The sequence below is a fragment of the Pseudophryne corroboree genome, chromosome 2 (assembly GCF_028390025.1).
Source record: "Pseudophryne corroboree isolate aPseCor3 chromosome 2, aPseCor3.hap2, whole genome shotgun sequence".
NCBI lineage: Eukaryota > Metazoa > Chordata > Amphibia > Anura > Myobatrachidae > Pseudophryne > Pseudophryne corroboree.
Window position 1 is genome coordinate 600,722,697 of NC_086445.1, and position 16,658 is coordinate 600,739,354.

At 46.9% G+C, this 16,658-nt stretch overlaps 1 protein-coding gene across 5 annotated transcripts in view; it reads left to right on the forward strand.

Moving 5' to 3' along the window:
- Positions 1 to 1,239, forward strand: part of WDTC1 (WD and tetratricopeptide repeats 1) — a 248,911-nt gene extending 247,672 nt beyond the window's left edge. For all 5 annotated transcript variants that reach the window (XM_063954696.1, XM_063954697.1, XM_063954698.1 and 2 more), the window contains exon 16: positions 103 to 1,239. In XM_063954696.1, the coding sequence (XP_063810766.1) occupies positions 103 to 312 (210 nt within the window). In that variant the 3' untranslated portion in view covers positions 313 to 1,239. The remainder of the gene's footprint in view (positions 1 to 102) is intronic.
- Positions 1,240 to 16,658: the final 15,419 nt, after the last annotated feature.

The following is a 16,658-nucleotide window of genomic DNA, read 5'->3' on the forward strand; positions in this document are numbered from 1 at the left end:
AATAATTACATATATTTACTGACACAGTGCAGTGGTATCCAGTACTGTTTCTAAGACTGTTCATTGCTCTGTACACAAACTCCTCTATTATTCTCTTGGCAGAGTAATGGCCCTGATCGTCGTGTGGTAGAGGATATGGAGGGTGCCTGTCAAGCTAACCAAAGGAGAATGAATGCTGACCCTTTGGAAGTGATGCTCCTGAACATGGGTTACAGGATTACAGGACTGAGTGGAGGAGGTCCAACATCTGGTGATGGGGGCTCTGATGATGAGGATTCTGCTGAGGGACAAGTTCAGTGCCGACCCAGCTAACCTTGATGTGATGGAGGTGTGTGAGTTTGGAATGGATGCACCTTATAAAGACAGGCTTGACCATATTTTAATGGCCACTCATTTTGCTTTCAAAGCATTCTGTGCAGACCAACATACCTCATAATGACTAAGGTAAAGGAGGCGGAGGCACAGAACCAATCCTTCCACACCACTACCACTGTATAGGACAATGACTAAGACTTTCCTATTCCCCAGGCTCTATAATAAATCTGATGCTGATCACTGCACATCCCTTTCTCATTCTGGAGTTGATCTAGAATTTAACTAGGATGAACATTATAGGAAGGTCACTAAAAAGAGGCAGTAAAGCCATCAGCGGTATTTTGAGATTTTCAGATTCATTAACCTTTTTCTTTAGAAATTGTATGGTGGAGTGAACCTGCAGTATGGGCAGTGTTTGTAGGAGTGAATCAATCGGCTGAAACAAATGTGGATATAGCTATGACCTAGACTCTAAATCTGCCTCACATGGTATCTAGAATATATGGGCAATGAGGTGATGTTTCAGCCTGCCTCTAAATGGACGTGGTTACAGGTACAGTGGTGTGGTTCAATGCTTTTTTTCCAGCTTTTTTAAAGTGTGTGTTTCTAGATATTATCATCTAGAAGGGTGGTTTGTAGATGCCATGCCTAATTTTGACTAATGTGAATAAATCGTTCAGTAATCTAGAATGTTTTCTAGACCCATCTAGTCTATGATTTAATTATTTTATGTTCAAATTAAGGCCGCTATGAACCGTTACTCAGCCTTATCACAACTTGATACAAAGCTTTGTGCTGCCAACAACATCCCTCTTTTTCATTTCATTTTTTTTTAATGGTGGAGAAGCTGAATTAGACCTGTGAGTAACTCTAATGAATTTGTATTTGATGTACATCTACAAATAAAAAGTTCTTTATTTCTGAGCACCTAGTTTTTTTTTTAGACATTTACTCTGCAGCAGACATTTAAGGGATAAACTTCTACCCTGTTTTTGGAGATATTTAAATTAATCTTCCTTTCTCCTGCCTGTGTGGAGAATACGAGGTGTGGCTGTTCAATTACAAGACTGTACTTAAAAAAAATAAACCATACTGCTTGAGTTAAAAGGGAGTGGGAAAACATTGCCCTTGGACCTTCCCAAAACAGTTTTGCAAATCTCACCCCTCTCACACAGATTGTTTGCTGTCACGCAGCATTTGAAGAAGTTGTGTTTTTCCCATGCATTGTGAAAAGAAAAAAATGCTTAGTTCAAAAGTAGGGCAACGTGTTCACTTACATTTTTTTAGTTAAATTGAACAAAAATGCCCACAGAATCTTTCCGTATGCTAACTGAGGCTTCCATATGCTATCGAGACTTACAGGGCAGACTATGTCAAGTGCAAGTGTTTGAGTGGCCCAAAAGAATGTCGAAGATGATTAATGTCCTGGACGGCTTTGCACATCAAAAAAACAGAAAAATGTGGGGAAAAATTTAGAAAATTGTTTGAATTGACCATCGATTCGGCAAAGGAATGATAGCAGAAATTGTAAACATTAACAAAGAAACTGTTAGGCAAGTTCTGCATCGAAAGAAAAAAAGATGAACTCCAGTGCTAGTCTCAAAATTTTCTTACAATAAAAATTACTAAATGTATAAATAATGTTATTTATGAGCTGCTGATATCCATGTGGACTAGTGACTTGAAACCAATCCAAAGGAAAAAAAAACAATATTAAAAAACAATGTGGACCAGCGCTAATCTCTTCTTGTGTCTTGACTTTCAAATTCTGCCCTATTGGTGGTTATTTATTTTCATTACCGCTGGTCCACGTTTTTTTAATAAAGTTTTTTGCATCAAACTTGACAAATGTTTGTGCTAAGGTGGTTGACAGAAAGAAAATTGAAAGTGTACATTTTTTAGATAAAGTTATTACCTGTGATGAAGCCTAGATCTTCCAGTACGATCCAGAAAATGAAACAAAACACCAGTTCATGCACTGGTAAACACCATCATCACAAGAATGAAGAAAGCACAATCAACACAATCATCACAAGAATGAAGAAAGCACAATCAACACAATCATCACAAGAATGAATCAAAGCAAATCCAAGTTTAAAGCCATGTTAATTATTTTCTTTGATATCAAGGGTGTTACTTTGGATGACTGGTTACTAGAAGGCGCAACAGTGAATCAACATTTATTACAAAAATGTTCTAGAAACTTAGCAGGAAAGAATCAGAAGAAAGAGGCCACAGTTGTGGAAAAATGGTTTCATCCTCCCATCAGGACAACGCACCAGCCCACACTACTCTCTGAAGCAGTGTTTGGCTGAGAAACAGATTGCAGTGCTAGAACACCCTCCATACTCCCCAGACCTAGCACTGTATGACTTCTTTCTTTTCCCTAAAGTCAAATCTGTACTCAAGAACCCGTTTTGTTTCGGTTACTGAGGTAAAGAAGAAAACGGTGGAGCTGTTGAGACCGCTGACAGATAAGGAGCTACACAGCACATCCTTGACCAATAAAAAATAAGAATGCAGTGGTATGTGGATACATAGAAGGGGAACAGGGTTAAAATATACTTCATGTAATTAAATATTATAGCATCAAATCAGTCTATCGTTATTTAATACCTACACCTCGTAGTCAGAAAGTTGCTTCTCTTATTTCAAAAAACAATCCACCTCCCACCACTTGTGTCCATAAACCAACACTGGGCAGATGTATTAAGCCTGGAGAAACTATAAAGTAGAGCGTGATAAAGTACCAGCCAATCAGCTTCCTAACTGCCATGTTACAGGCTGGGTTTGAAAAATGGCAGTTAGGAGATGACTGGCTGGTTCGTTATCACCTTCCACTTTATCACATCTCCAGTGTTAAATACATCTGCCCCTGTGTTAACAGGCTTATACATCAGGTGTGTATCTGGTTAATTTGCCCTTCTTGTGTTGCCTGAGTCGGGCGATCATCAAAATCCAACATGTTGGGAATACTCAGTTCGCCGATTCTGACTCAAATTTTTTTTAAATCAACAAGTCTGGGAATTTTAACATGCTGTATTGCCTAACCCTAATCAAATTGGCGAGCATTGAATCAGCATCTGCCTGTAGCTGTATGGCCCACATAAGCAGTTGCTTACAATAGTCCATAATGATTTTGGAGCTGCGTGACTGGCCAGTAATATTGTGGGAGCCACACTCATTTAGTGATGTTTCCGGCAGGAGCCACTCTGAAGGGTATGGTAGCTGATTTCACTGAACTCATTATAGAGATGCCGTCTACATTTTATCCTGTAGTCAGCAGTTTTATCCTTCTAAACCCCATAATGAGAGAAATTTCAATCAGTTAAGGGTGAAGGGAATTGTCACATCTTGGATGTCCTAAATCTTTGCTTTTCCCTTAATACGTCCATGTTAGCATTAGTTTGTCCACTGGGGGGGGTCATTCCGAGTTGATTGTAGCTGTGCTAAATTTAGCAGAGCTACGATCATTCACACTGACATGCGGGGGGACACCCAGCACAGGGCTAGTCCGCTCCGCATGTCAGTGCCAGGCTACCCCCTGCAGAAGTGCAAAGGCATCGCACAGCGGCGATGCCTTTGCACTTCAAGAGTAGCTCCCGACCAGCGCAGCTTTAGCGTGCTGACCAGGAGCTACTCGTCGCAGCGGCTGCGTGTGACATCACGCCGCGGCCCGGCCCCCCAACGGTCCGGCCACGCCTGCGTTAGCTGTACCGCGCCCCCTAAACGGCGGCGTAACGCCGCCGTCCAGCCCCCTCCTGCCCAGCGACCGCCTCTGCCTCAGAGGCGATCGCTAGGCAACGACGGCTAGCATGCGCCGATGCACTGCGGCGCCGGCGCATGCGCAGTTCCGACCCGATCGCTGAGCTGCGAGAAACTGCAGCGAGCGATCGGGTCGGAATAACCCCCACTGTTCTTTGTAAAATAAAAAATCAGCACGCGAAGCAAGGTTTTTGTCACTGTAGTGATGTCCAGCATGCACAAATACTAGGATCCCCGACGGTGAGTGTTAGAGTTAGGTACTAGGGGGGAGGGTTAGGCTGTGGGGGGAGGACGGTTGGGGTTAGGCATTTTATTTATGAACTCTAGCAATAGAACTCCTTTTGAACCTACTTCAACTGCAAGAAACGATGTGTGATATTTGGCTCCCGAAATCATCTCAAACTTATCATGACTAGTATTTTTGTAATACATATAATGTACTTTTGAGACAAATAGAATGTTTAACAAAGCAAAAGGAGAAGAGAGATTTCCCATTGCTACATTTTCCATGATGCAGTGTGCCTATATTGTTATTGTGGGACAGAAGGGAGAGGGAGATGCTTGTCTACGCAGAGGCCACCCATCCAGAAGCAAGAGGTGTCTGTGTGGTCTAAAATTTTGCTTAAGTTCCAGATGAGACCAAGCTTTAGGAAGCAGCATAGAATAATCTTCCTGTGACCTAGTCTAATACAAAGCAAGTATTGTATGGGCTTTTTGTTTTAAAGGACTGTTTTGGTCATCTACCATCTTTTTTATGTGTGACACATAGTGGTACTGAATCAGTTGAAGGGGGTGTGGACATTATATAAATTAGCGTATTTTAACACAATTCATAGTACCATATTTATAATAATCAAAATATGTTTTCATTGACCCTTACACAGATCGAGCTGGAAGTGAGTGTAAACCAGCCATTTTGCAGACAACTGCCTGAGACCAAGCAAATCTGTACTTGGGGTCTGCAGGAGAGGCTGCTTTTGGCTTTACTATGGAAGTGCTGGAGTTGAAGGAACTAAAGAGTTTTTATTAGAAATATAACTGATTTTTTGCGAAGATGGGGCATGTCTTATAGTTATATAACTCACAAATCTAAACTACCTGCAGGGAACAAATGAGTTTGGGTACAGACATAAACTTTTGGGCTTTAGAGAGCCAAGTAGCCAGAGTGGGACTCCTGTTGGGTGTTGTAGATTGGCTGTTGGCCACTGCAACCATGGCAGCCAGAGAAGCAAAGAGGTGAGGGCATTCCCTTACCATTAGCCTGTATTAGAATGTACATTCTATTTGATATAGTGCTGCTCCACAAAATACATTTAAGCTGATTTCTTAATCCAACACAGTGTGTGCATCTTTTGCTGGTTGTACGTGTACGACTTTATGCTAATACTGCTACAAGCCCTTCCCTGGACTGAGATGCCCTCTGCCAGAATCCTTAGGTGCTCAAATTCTGCTTAGTGCATCTTTAGATGCAGTGGCACCAGGGTGCAGATTCATTATCTGAATATGGCCTCCTATGTGAATGACACTGTGTCTCTGTACTCAACCATTCCCTAATATGCCCAAAAGATGGACCATCTCACAGTGTCTGCTGAGCCACCTCCCTGTCACCGCCCAGGAACACCCAATAAATGTTGCAAACACTTCAGAGACTGCAATTTCATTTTCTGTTGCCCCATATGTTACCAAGTGTTAGGTGTAGATCAGGCTAGGGCTGGAGTATCTTTGGTTTGCTAAACACTTGTTCAAGATCCAACAGGAGTAGAAGGAGGTGAGGACGGAAAATAGGGTAAAGCACAGGCAGGTGATCTTTGGCTGAATGCAGGCCTCTCAACTATCCCGATATGGGTGGGACCATCTTGCTGTTGCACCTGCAGTATCCTGCAGGAAGGGGGAGGTCACTCTCTCTCGCCTGCTGTTCTGCAGAGCAATAGTGAATGGGTGCAGCATCTAAACAGTAGAAATAAGGATGCTGGGGCCAGACCTTTCAGCTGGGAAAGTGCTGGGCACTTCCTTGGTATGACATGTTGCCACACACCCTTTTGTGTGCACAAATTCCTCCCATGTGAATGTGTTTTAATTTGAATTATATTTAACAAGATGATCAAATAGTTCTGTAGTTCCTTCCTTTAACTGTATTAGGTGAGTTTGCTGACAACAAGGCCTTCCTCCGTAAAGTACAATAGATGGGCTGTGAGCAGGTAGATCAATAGCTTGTTATAACATTCAGAGTTGCAATGTAGGAGTAGATGCAATATTTACAGACTACCACATGAGAGCAGCATCACATTACAAATATACTGGTTGAGTAATAGCTTATACCTGTCATTTTATAAGGGAGTGGTATATTTGTCAACATTTGTAATGTTGACATGAGAATACTGGTGTGGTCGTAATGTCGACATGCAGTATGTCAACATGCCTCATGTTTGTAGAAGCACATGCTTAAGCCATACAGTACTTACTAACTCTCCCTGAATTTCTGGAGGAGTCCGTGAAATAGTAGCAATCTCCGTGATTGCACCTTACCCACATTAAGTAGCTGTACATGGGGGAGGGGGTGGGGGTGGGGAGAAATCTGATATGCACTGTATATACAGTGCATCTGGAAAGTATTCACAGCACTTAACTTTTTCCACATTTCGTTATGTTACAGCCTTATTCCAAACGGGAATAAATTCATTTTCCCCCTCAAAATTCTACACACTATACCCCATAATGACAACGTGATACAAGTTTTTTTGAGATTTTTGCAAATGTTTTAAACATAAAAAACTAAGAAATCACATGTACATAAGTATTCACAGCCTTTGCTCAATACTCTGTTGATGCACCTTTGGCAGCAATTACAGCCTCAAGACTTTTTGAATATGATGCCACAAGCTTGGCACACCTATCTTTGGGCAGTATCGCCCATTTCTCTTTGCAGCACCTCTCAAGCACCATGAGGTTGGATGGGAATCGTCTGTGCACAGCCATTTTCAGATCTCTCCAGAGATGTTCAATCGGATTCAAGTCTGGGCTCTTGCTGGGCCACTCAAGGACATTCACAGAGTTGTCCTGAAGCCTCTCCTTTGATATCGTGGCTGTGTGCTTAGGGTCGTTGTCCTGCTGAAAGATGAATGGTCACCCCAGTATGAGGTCAAGAGCACTCTGGAGCAGGTTTCCGTCCAGGATGTCTCTGTACATTACTGCATTCATCTTTCCCTCTATCCTGACTAGTCTCCCAGTTCCTGCCACTGAAAAACATCCCCACAGCATGATGCTGCCACCACCATGCTTCACTGTAGGGATGGTATTGGCCTGGTGAGCGGTGCTGGTTTTTGTCCAAACATGACGCATGGCATTCACGCCAAAGAGTTTAATCTTTGTCTCATCAGACCAGATAATTTTGTTTCTCATGGTCTGAGAGCCCTTCAGGTGCATTTTTTCAAACTCCAAGTGGGCTGCCATGTGCTTTGTACTAAGGAGTGGCTTCTGTCTGGCCACTCTACCATACAGGCCTGATTGATGGATTGCTGCAGAGATGGTTGTCCTTCTGGAAGGTTCTCCTCTCTCCACAGAGGAATGCTGTAGCTCTGACAGAGTGACCATCGGGTTCTTGGTCACCTCCCTGACTAGGGCCCTTCTCCCCCGATCGCTCAGTTTAGACGGCCGGCCAGCTCTAGGAAGAGTCCTGGTGGTTCCGAACTCCTTCAATTAACGGATGATGGAGGCCACTGTGCTCATTGGGACCTTCAAAGCAGCAGATAGTTTTCTGTACCCTTCCCCAGATTTGTGCCTTGAGACAATCCTGTCTCGGAGGTCTACAGACAATTCTTTTGACTTCATGCTTGCTTTGTGCTCAGACATGTACTGTCAAGTGTGGGACCTTATATGGACAGGTGTGTGCCTTTCCAAATCATGTCCAATCAACTAAATTTACCACAGGTGGAATCCAATTAAGCTGTAGGAACATCTCAAGGATGATCAGTGGAAATAGGATGCACCTGAGCTCAATTTCGAGCTTCATGGCAAAGGCTGTGAATACTTATGAACATGTGATTTCTTAATTTTTTATTTTTTATAAATTTTGCAAAAATCACGTTGTCATTATGGGGTATTGTGTGTAGAATTTTGAGGGAGAAAATGAATTTATTCCATTTTGGAATAAGGCTGTAACAACAACAACAACAACTGTACATTCAAATTGGATCATCAGTGCCATTTCCCTGCATTGGTTATAATCATACTTGCCTACTCTCCCAGAATGTTCGGGAGGCCCCGGAAGAGATGGCAAGTCTCCTGACCAGTCGGCATCCCCGCACAGCCTCACACAACCTCCCACATACAAGAGGGCCCGAGGACGTCATTCGCAGTGAATCGTGTCATTGTGGCCCCGCCCCCTGTCTCACAATGCCTGAAATGTCTGCATTGTGTAGCAGGGCGGGTCTGCGATGAAGCAATTTTTGTGGACACCCCCCCCCCCCTTTGTCACGCCCCCAGTATGCCGCACCACATACCCCGCCAGGCCGAACTGGTTGCTTCCTCCTGGCTGAGGCAGCCAGAATATCGGCAAGTATGGTTATAATGCACCGTAATCCATATGTCTGCATGCATTTTCAAGTAAGGTTTCTCGTGGCACTTACATGGAACCACAGGGATGCGGTCGGGATATGTACAGAATACAGACAGCGGAATCCCATCAGTAAGTGCTACGGGGTCAGGCACTAGGAGGAGGGTTAGGCTGCAGGGGCGGGGGAGACTAGGGTTAGGGTGCCGATTGGGGGGGGAGAGGTAGAATTAGGGGTAAGGTAAAAATACTTACCGGGATCCAGCAGGGCCTTTTCGTACCCAACCCAGAACCACTTATATGTAGGACACATTACATGGACAGGACCAGAAAAGTATTAATGTCTTTTCATCAACAAGTAAATCTTACTGAACAACAATGCTCAGGCAGAGCAGTACACACCCACTCTAAACTCTGCGCTCATAGCTGTTGCTTCAACAATCTCCCTGAAACGCTTTTTCAAAAGTAGGCAAGTATGCCTTAAGTTCACACACACCATAACAAGCCCTAGAACTTTAGCCTAGGCTGTACTGAACAAATCAGAGGGCAAAGAGTGTGGCATACCCCATAGTTTCCAGTAAACATCCTGTGCTGGTGGATCCATCATGTGCAGGTCACCATAATTCTAACTAGCCTAAGGCACCAGGGCTGCAGTTCCCTAGGGTTCACTGGCATATTTATAATGGGTACAGTGTGTGTGTGGTGCACACGGGGTCCAGGGGGACCCACACCCCGCACCCAGTATTTTCAATACTTACCCTTCTGAGTCCCATGGCACAGCACAACATTCCCAGTGTTTTGCGCATGCGCAGTAGGAATATCACTGGGAAAATGGCCGCTGTGCCATTTTCTCAGAGACCTGCGCATGCACTCTGGAACAGCGCTTCAGCTCTGCCGACTAGAGAAGAGGGGGCCCAGACCGAGACTGCACACAGGCCTGTTTCTCTCTAGATGCGCCCCTGCTAGGGGTATTTGGCCTGCAAAATAAAAATGTGGGTCTCCCTACCCATATATACCCGTCTCCAGTGTCAATAGCACTAGGGCTCATCCTGCACCTATGTAGTGAATAATGTTAGTAATGTTAAATGGTGAGAGTAATGTAAAAAAAAATATTAGAATAAACACACTTTTATCCTTGGTGAACTACAGGTCCCAGCATGGTCTGGTCCCAAAATGGCTGCCAGTGCATGTTGACACTTCAAAAACAAGTGCCAGCATGCCCTTTTACCTGTGCCTTCTGGCACCTGTAGTAGGCCAGTGAAAAATGGCAAACACCAGTTTTATTTAAAAACCCTTCTCTTATGTCCTAGTGGATACTGGGGTCTTGTACTTTAGTACGATGGGGTGTAGATTGGGTCCACTGGAGCCTGGCATTTTAAAAACCTTTAGTGTGTGTATGTATGTGTTGGCTCCTCCCCTCTATATACCCCTCCTGGAGCTCCAGAGAGTTTCCTTTGATTTTAATTTTAGTTTATTATTTTCAGGTAGCCCGGTTTGGCAACTAGGCTACCTGCTTCGTGAGACTTAGGGGCCCTACACACTCGGCGATGCGCTGCCGAGGTGCCCGACGGCCGATACGGCCGACGAGCAACCCGGCGGCGGGGGGGCAGTGACGGGGGGAGTGAAGTTTCTTCACTCCCCCCGTCACCCGGCTGCATTGAAGTGCAGGCAAATATGGACGAGATCGTCCATATTGGCCTGCATGCACAGCCGACGGGAGATCAGCGATGAACGAGCGCGGGGCCTCGCATCGTTCATCGCTGGAGTCTCCACACTCAAAGATATGAACGGTATATTGTTCATTTATGAACGAGATTGTTCATATCTTTCAGAATATCGGCATGTGTGTAGGGCCTATTAGAGGGGGGACCGAACCAACCTCCTGAGGGTTAATGGTTCGTAATCCCAGCTGACAGTATACTGAGCTCATGATGTGCTGATGACACATTGTTAGTATGTGTGCCCACACCAGCAGCTAGCCGCCACCCTCTAACAGATGCTGAAAGTACAAGGTGCGGTGAGTGTTACACCGGGGTCCCCGTTAGCGGCTCCCCAGTGCAGTTTGGCGGCAAGTCATGCGGCGGTCACGGGCCCAGAGCTGCGGTGCCCGCCGCAGACAAATTGGCTAAGCCCTCAGTGCTCATTGTCTCAACAAAGAATTTGTGTGTACTGTCTGCATATATGCTGTTGTTTGTAACATAGCCAGTATAAAAATTTGGATCAGGGACCGCGTGCCATTACAGGGGGCGGGGCTTCCCGGAGCGGGACCTGAGGCAGGTAGGCGCCATTTCCTGCTGCTGGGGATCAGGCTGCATACATGCTGCTCCTCCGGAGACCCACACTGCTACAGGCCTCTGTACTGGTACCAGGGGGTCATAGTAAGGGGGGGAGCACATCAGTTGCAGTGCCGCTGCACTATTGTCAGGTTATACATTTAGTTACACATGTTACACTGCTGTGTGCTGGTGTCCGTTCCTCCGTGTCACTCCAAGGGCTCTCTGGGGTCTGTGTGGAGGTGTGGCTAGTGGGCTGTGCTGTTTTACAGTTGTGTACGATGTCTGTGGACATAGTAATGTGTACTGCTTGTAATTCAACCCCGTTTTCAGCAGGGTCACTCATGTGTGAGCAGTGTTCCTTATAACCACAGGGAGCCAGCTCACAGACACCTGACTGGCTTGATGGCTTTAAAAGCATGATTCAGAATGTAAATTCAGAATTAGCTGCAGCTAAAAGAGAGAGACAGGTGTTAAAGCATTCTATTGATTGCGTAGCTAAAGCAGCAGATGCCAAGAAGGTTTCTCAGCCCCCTCTAGGTGTTTCACATAAACGCTCACTGCCACAAGTGCTCGAGTCTGATTCTGATCATCCTGATGTGGATGGTGATGATATAGATGAGGGCAGCTTGCTGTTCCCTGGGGTGGAGGCTCTCATTTTTGCTATAAGAGAGGTCCTCCACATACCGGCTGAGGAGGCAGAACCAGATGAGGAGTTATACTTTAATGTTAGACCCAAGTGATTAGCAACTTTTCCGGTGTCTAAGGAATTAAACTCCCTGGCCAGGGAGGCATGGTTGGACCCTGATAAGAAAGCATTTGGCCGCCGTTTCATGGGCGTGGTCCGGCCAACGCATGCATGGCCGGACCGAATGGGGGGCGGGCCGCAGCGGCTGCGTGACGTCACACGCAGCCGCTGCGGGCCGGGAAGCGATGAGTAGCTCCTGGCCAGCACGCTAAAGCTGTGCTGGTCTGGAGCTACTCTTGAAGTGCAAAGGCATCGCTGCGATGCCTTTGCACTTCTGCGGGGGATGGGGGGGTGGCACTGACATGCGGGGCGGACTAGCCCTGTGCTGGGCGTTCCCCCGCATGTCAGTGTGAATGATCGTAGCTGTGCTAAATTTAGCACAGCTACGATCATCTCGGAATGACCCCCTTGATGCAGTTGAAGATTATTAAAGTAAGAAATAGGATAAGCATGTGAGGGAAGAGGGCCCTACTCGTTAGAGCTTATATTCTAGAGGGGAGGGGTAGACAGACAGGGGTGACACAGATGGGGTACATAGAGAGCGTGGAACAGAGGGTTAGGATGAAATTTGGCTGGGTTTGGTGAAGAAGTGGGTCTTGAGAGCCCGTTTGAAGTTTTGTAGAGAGGTGGAGTGTCTGAGGGGGAGAGGTAGGGATTTCCAGAGAAATGGAGCAGCACGTGAAAAATCTTGGAGGTAGGAGTGGGAGGAAGAAATCAGTGGGCAGGAGAGTCGGCGTACATTAGCAGAGCGAAGAGGACGGGTGGGAGTGTAAAGGGAGATAAGATCAGAGATGTAGAGGAGTGGGTGAGGGCTTTGTAAGTGAGTGTGAGAAGCTTGAAATGGATTCTGAAAGGGAAGGGGAGCCAGTGACCCTCCTGTAAGAGAGGAGAGGTGGATGTAGTGCATTTGGTGAGGAAACTGATCCGGGCAGCAGCATTGAGGATAGATTGGAGTGGAGAGAGGTATTTGTCAGGAATTCCAGTTAGGAGGAGATTACAGTAGTCCAGTCTAGAGGTGACCAGTGAGTGGATAAGAGTCTTATACCCCTTTTCCACTAGTTCAAAAAACACGGGTAAATGCACGGGGGCGCGCATTTACCCGTGTTTTTTGCAAGTGGAAAAGGGTAAACCCGGATCAAGTGACCCGTGAATCCTACCCGGCTGTCTACCTGGGTAGGACACGGGAATGATCCGGGTAGGGTTGTAGTGTAAACGGGAGCCGTGTCGATGCGACACGGCTCCCGTTTACACTGTATGGAAGGACGGCGCTGGGAGATCATGTGATCTCCCTGCGCCGCCCCTGCCGCGTCACTAGAAGCGTCACCAACCCGGCATATGCCGGGTTGTGACTGCTGATGGGAAAGGGGCCGAGCACGGGTCGCAGCAGGGGGCAGCTCCCGTGTCAGGCTCCCGGCTGCGACCCGTGCTCGTAGGTGGAAAAGGGGTATAAGTTGCATCCTGGGTCAGAAAGGGTCTGATCCTGGAAATATTTTTTAGATGAAGACAGCAGGTTTGCGAGAGGTGCTGAATGTGTGGTTTGAAGAAAAGGGAGGAGTCAAGGATTACTCCCGCACTTGGGGGCTAGAGGAGATAGTAGTGCCGTCAATAGATAATGAGATTGTAGGTGGTGAGGTTATGTGGGAGGGAGGGAAGATGATCAGCTTGGTCTTAGACATGTTAAGTTTAAGAAAGCGCTGGGACATCCAAACAGAGATAGCAGAGCCAGTTGGAGATACAAGTGAGGAGAGCAGGGGAGAGTTCTGGAGAGGAAAGATAGATTTGAGTGTCATCAGCATAGAGATGATATTGGAAACCAAGAGAACTAATGCGCTTACCTAGTGAGGACGTATAGAGCAAGAAAAGAAGCGGACCAAGGACAGAACCTTGGGGTACACCTACAGTTAGTGGAAGTGAGGGGGAGGTGGATGCATGAGAGGAGACAGAGAATGAACGGTCAGAGAGGTAGGAAGACGGCCAAGAGAGGGCAGTATCAGTTGATACGTCTGTATCCAAACTATCTAAGAAATTGGTACTGCCAGTACCAGGGGCTATATCCCCGAAAGATCCGACTGACCATAAAATTGAGACCACGCTCAAGGCAATTTATACGGCAGCAGGCACTGCACAACGTCCCACAGTAGTTTGTGGGTGGATTTCCAGGTGGTAGTCAAATGGTCTGATACTGTTATTGTCGGTTTAGACTCTCTGCCCCGGGATGAGGTTACTACTCTGCTGCAACATATACAGGATGCTGCAAATTTTATGAGCGAGGCTATTAAAGAGTTGTGTAAGATAAAGGGCCGCACTACTGCTATGGCTGTTTCGGCCCGCAGAGCTCTGTCACGTCAGTGGTCGGTGTAGAAAATCTTCCCTTTACAGGTGATGCCTTGTTTGGAGACGAATTAAATAAATGGATCTCCCAAGCAATGGCGGCTAAGTCCACCTATTTGCCGTCAGCTGCGCCACCTGCTAGACGTTCTTACATCGGACCCTCCTTGCAGTCCTTTCGTGTGGCAAGGTTCAGAGGCAGGGGCCGAGGGGTCTCCACCACTTCCAGAGGATCTCGTGGTAAGTCCCGTAAAACCTGCACATGCGGTCTCCCTGGACCAGACCACCGGATCCCCTGTTGCTAAGCCTTCCGCGTGACAGTTGGCCCCAGCGGCAAGGCGATTTTCAGGTAGGTGCTCACCTTCAACACTTCGCCCATGTGTGGGTAGAGTCCTGCCGGGATCCTTGGGTGAGGGACCTCATTTTCCAAGGATACCGGCTGGAATTGCAAACACTCCCTCCTCACAGGTTTTTCAAGTTGGGCTTACCAGCTTTACCCGCAGCAAAAGTTACCTTGCAAGAGGCTATTCAAAAACTTTTGCAGACGGGTGGTGGTTCCTGTACCTCCTCCGTTACACAACAGGGGTTTTTACTCCAGTCTTTTTGTCATTCCCAAACCGAACGGTTCAGTGTGCCCCATCTTGAACCTGAAGTCTTTAAACCCGTGTCTGTGGGTGTTTAAATTAAAGATGGAATCCCTGCGGGCGGTGGTGTCCGCTCTGGAGGAGGGGGAGTTCCTGGTGTTTCTGGATGTCAAGGATGCTTACCTACACATTCCCATGTGGCCCCCTCATCAGGCTTACCTCAGGTTCGCCATATTGAAAGACCATTTCCAGTTTCTGGCCTTACCCTTTGGATTGTCCACAGCTCCGAGGGTCTTCACCAAGGTCATGGCGGAGATGATGCTGCAACTGCGCATGATGGGAGTCAACATAGTCCCCTACTTGGACGATCTCCTAATAAAGGCTGTGTCCAGGGAGCGTCTGCTGCACAGCATCGATCTGACGACTCGCCTACTTACGGATCACGGGTGGATCCTAAATTTTCAGAACTCTCACCTGGAACTGACCCAACGTCTTCAGTTCCTGGGTATGATACTGGATACTGTATCTCAAAAGTTGTTTCTCCCAGTGTACAAGGTCTTGACTATCCAGGCTATGGTCCGCTCGGTGCTGCATCCTCGTCCTCGCAAGTTATCCATACATCTTTGCATCCGATTACTGAGCAAGATGGTGGCTGCTGACGAGGCAATCCAATATGGCAGATATCATGTCCGACCATTTCAGCTGGATCTGTTGGACAAATGGTCGGGTTATCACCAACACATGCGTCAGGAAGTGACCTTATCTCTGAAAGCCCAGAGTTCTCTATTATGGTAGAGGGCAGGAGTTTCAATATCCACTCATGGATTCTACTGACAACAGATGCCAGCCATCGGGGGTTGGGGGGTGGTGACCCAAGGGGCCCAGTTCCAGGGAATATGGTCAAGACAGGAATCTGCTCCTGGAACTCAGGGCAATTTACAATGCTCTTCTGCAGGCTTCTCATCTTCTGAAGGATCGAGTTATCCAGGTTCAGTCGGAAAACGCCACGGCAGTGGCGTACATAAACCGACAAGGGGGAACGAGAAGCAGAGCGGCGATGCGAGAGGTGTCAAAAATTCTTCTCTGACCAGAGATCAACGCAAGGGCCATCTCAGCCATATTCATTCCGAGATTGGACAACTGGGAAGCAGACTTCCTCAGCAGGCACGACCTCCATCCGGGGAAAGTAAGATTTTAAACCTACCGGTAAATCTTTTTCTCCTAGTCCGTAGAGGATGCTGGGGACTCTGCAAGGACCATGGGGTATAGACGGGCTCCGCAGGAGACATGGGCACTCTAAGACTTTAGATGGGTGTGAACTGGCTCCTCCCTCTATGCCCCTCCTCCAGACCTCAGTTATAGAACTGTGCCCAGAGGAGACGGACAGTACGAGGAAAGGATTTTTGTTAATTAAAGGGCGGGATACATACCAGCCCACACCATACACACCGTACAACATGGTATAAACTAAACCAGTTAACAGTATGAACAAAACAACATCAGCCAGAGACTGATCTCAACTGTAACATAACCCTTATGTAAGCAACAACTATATACAAGCCTTGCAGAATTTGTCCGCACTGGGACGGGCGCCCAGCATCCTCTACGGACTAGGAGAAAAAGATTTACCGGTATGTTTAAAATCTTATTTTCTCTGACGTACTAGTGGATGCTGGGAACTCCGTAAGGACCATGGGGAATAGACGGGCAGGAGACTGGGCACTCTAAAAGAAACATTAGGTACTATCTGGTGTGCACTGGCTCCTCCCTCTATGCCCCTCCTCCAGACCTCAGTTAGATTTCTGTGCCCGGCCGAGCTGGATGCACACTAGGGGCTCTCCTGAGCTCCTAGAAAGAAAGTATATTTTAGGTTTTTTATTTTACAGTGAGACCTGCTGGCAACAGGCTCACTGCAACGAGGGACTAAGGGGAGAAGAAGCGAACCTACCTGCTTGCAGCTAGCTTGGGCTTCTTAGGCTACTGGACACCATTAGCTCCAGAGGGATCGACCGCAGGACCCGTCCTTGGTGTTCGTTCCCGGAGCCGCGCCGCCGTCCCCCTTACAGAGCCAGAAGCTAGAAGAGGTCCGGAAAAAT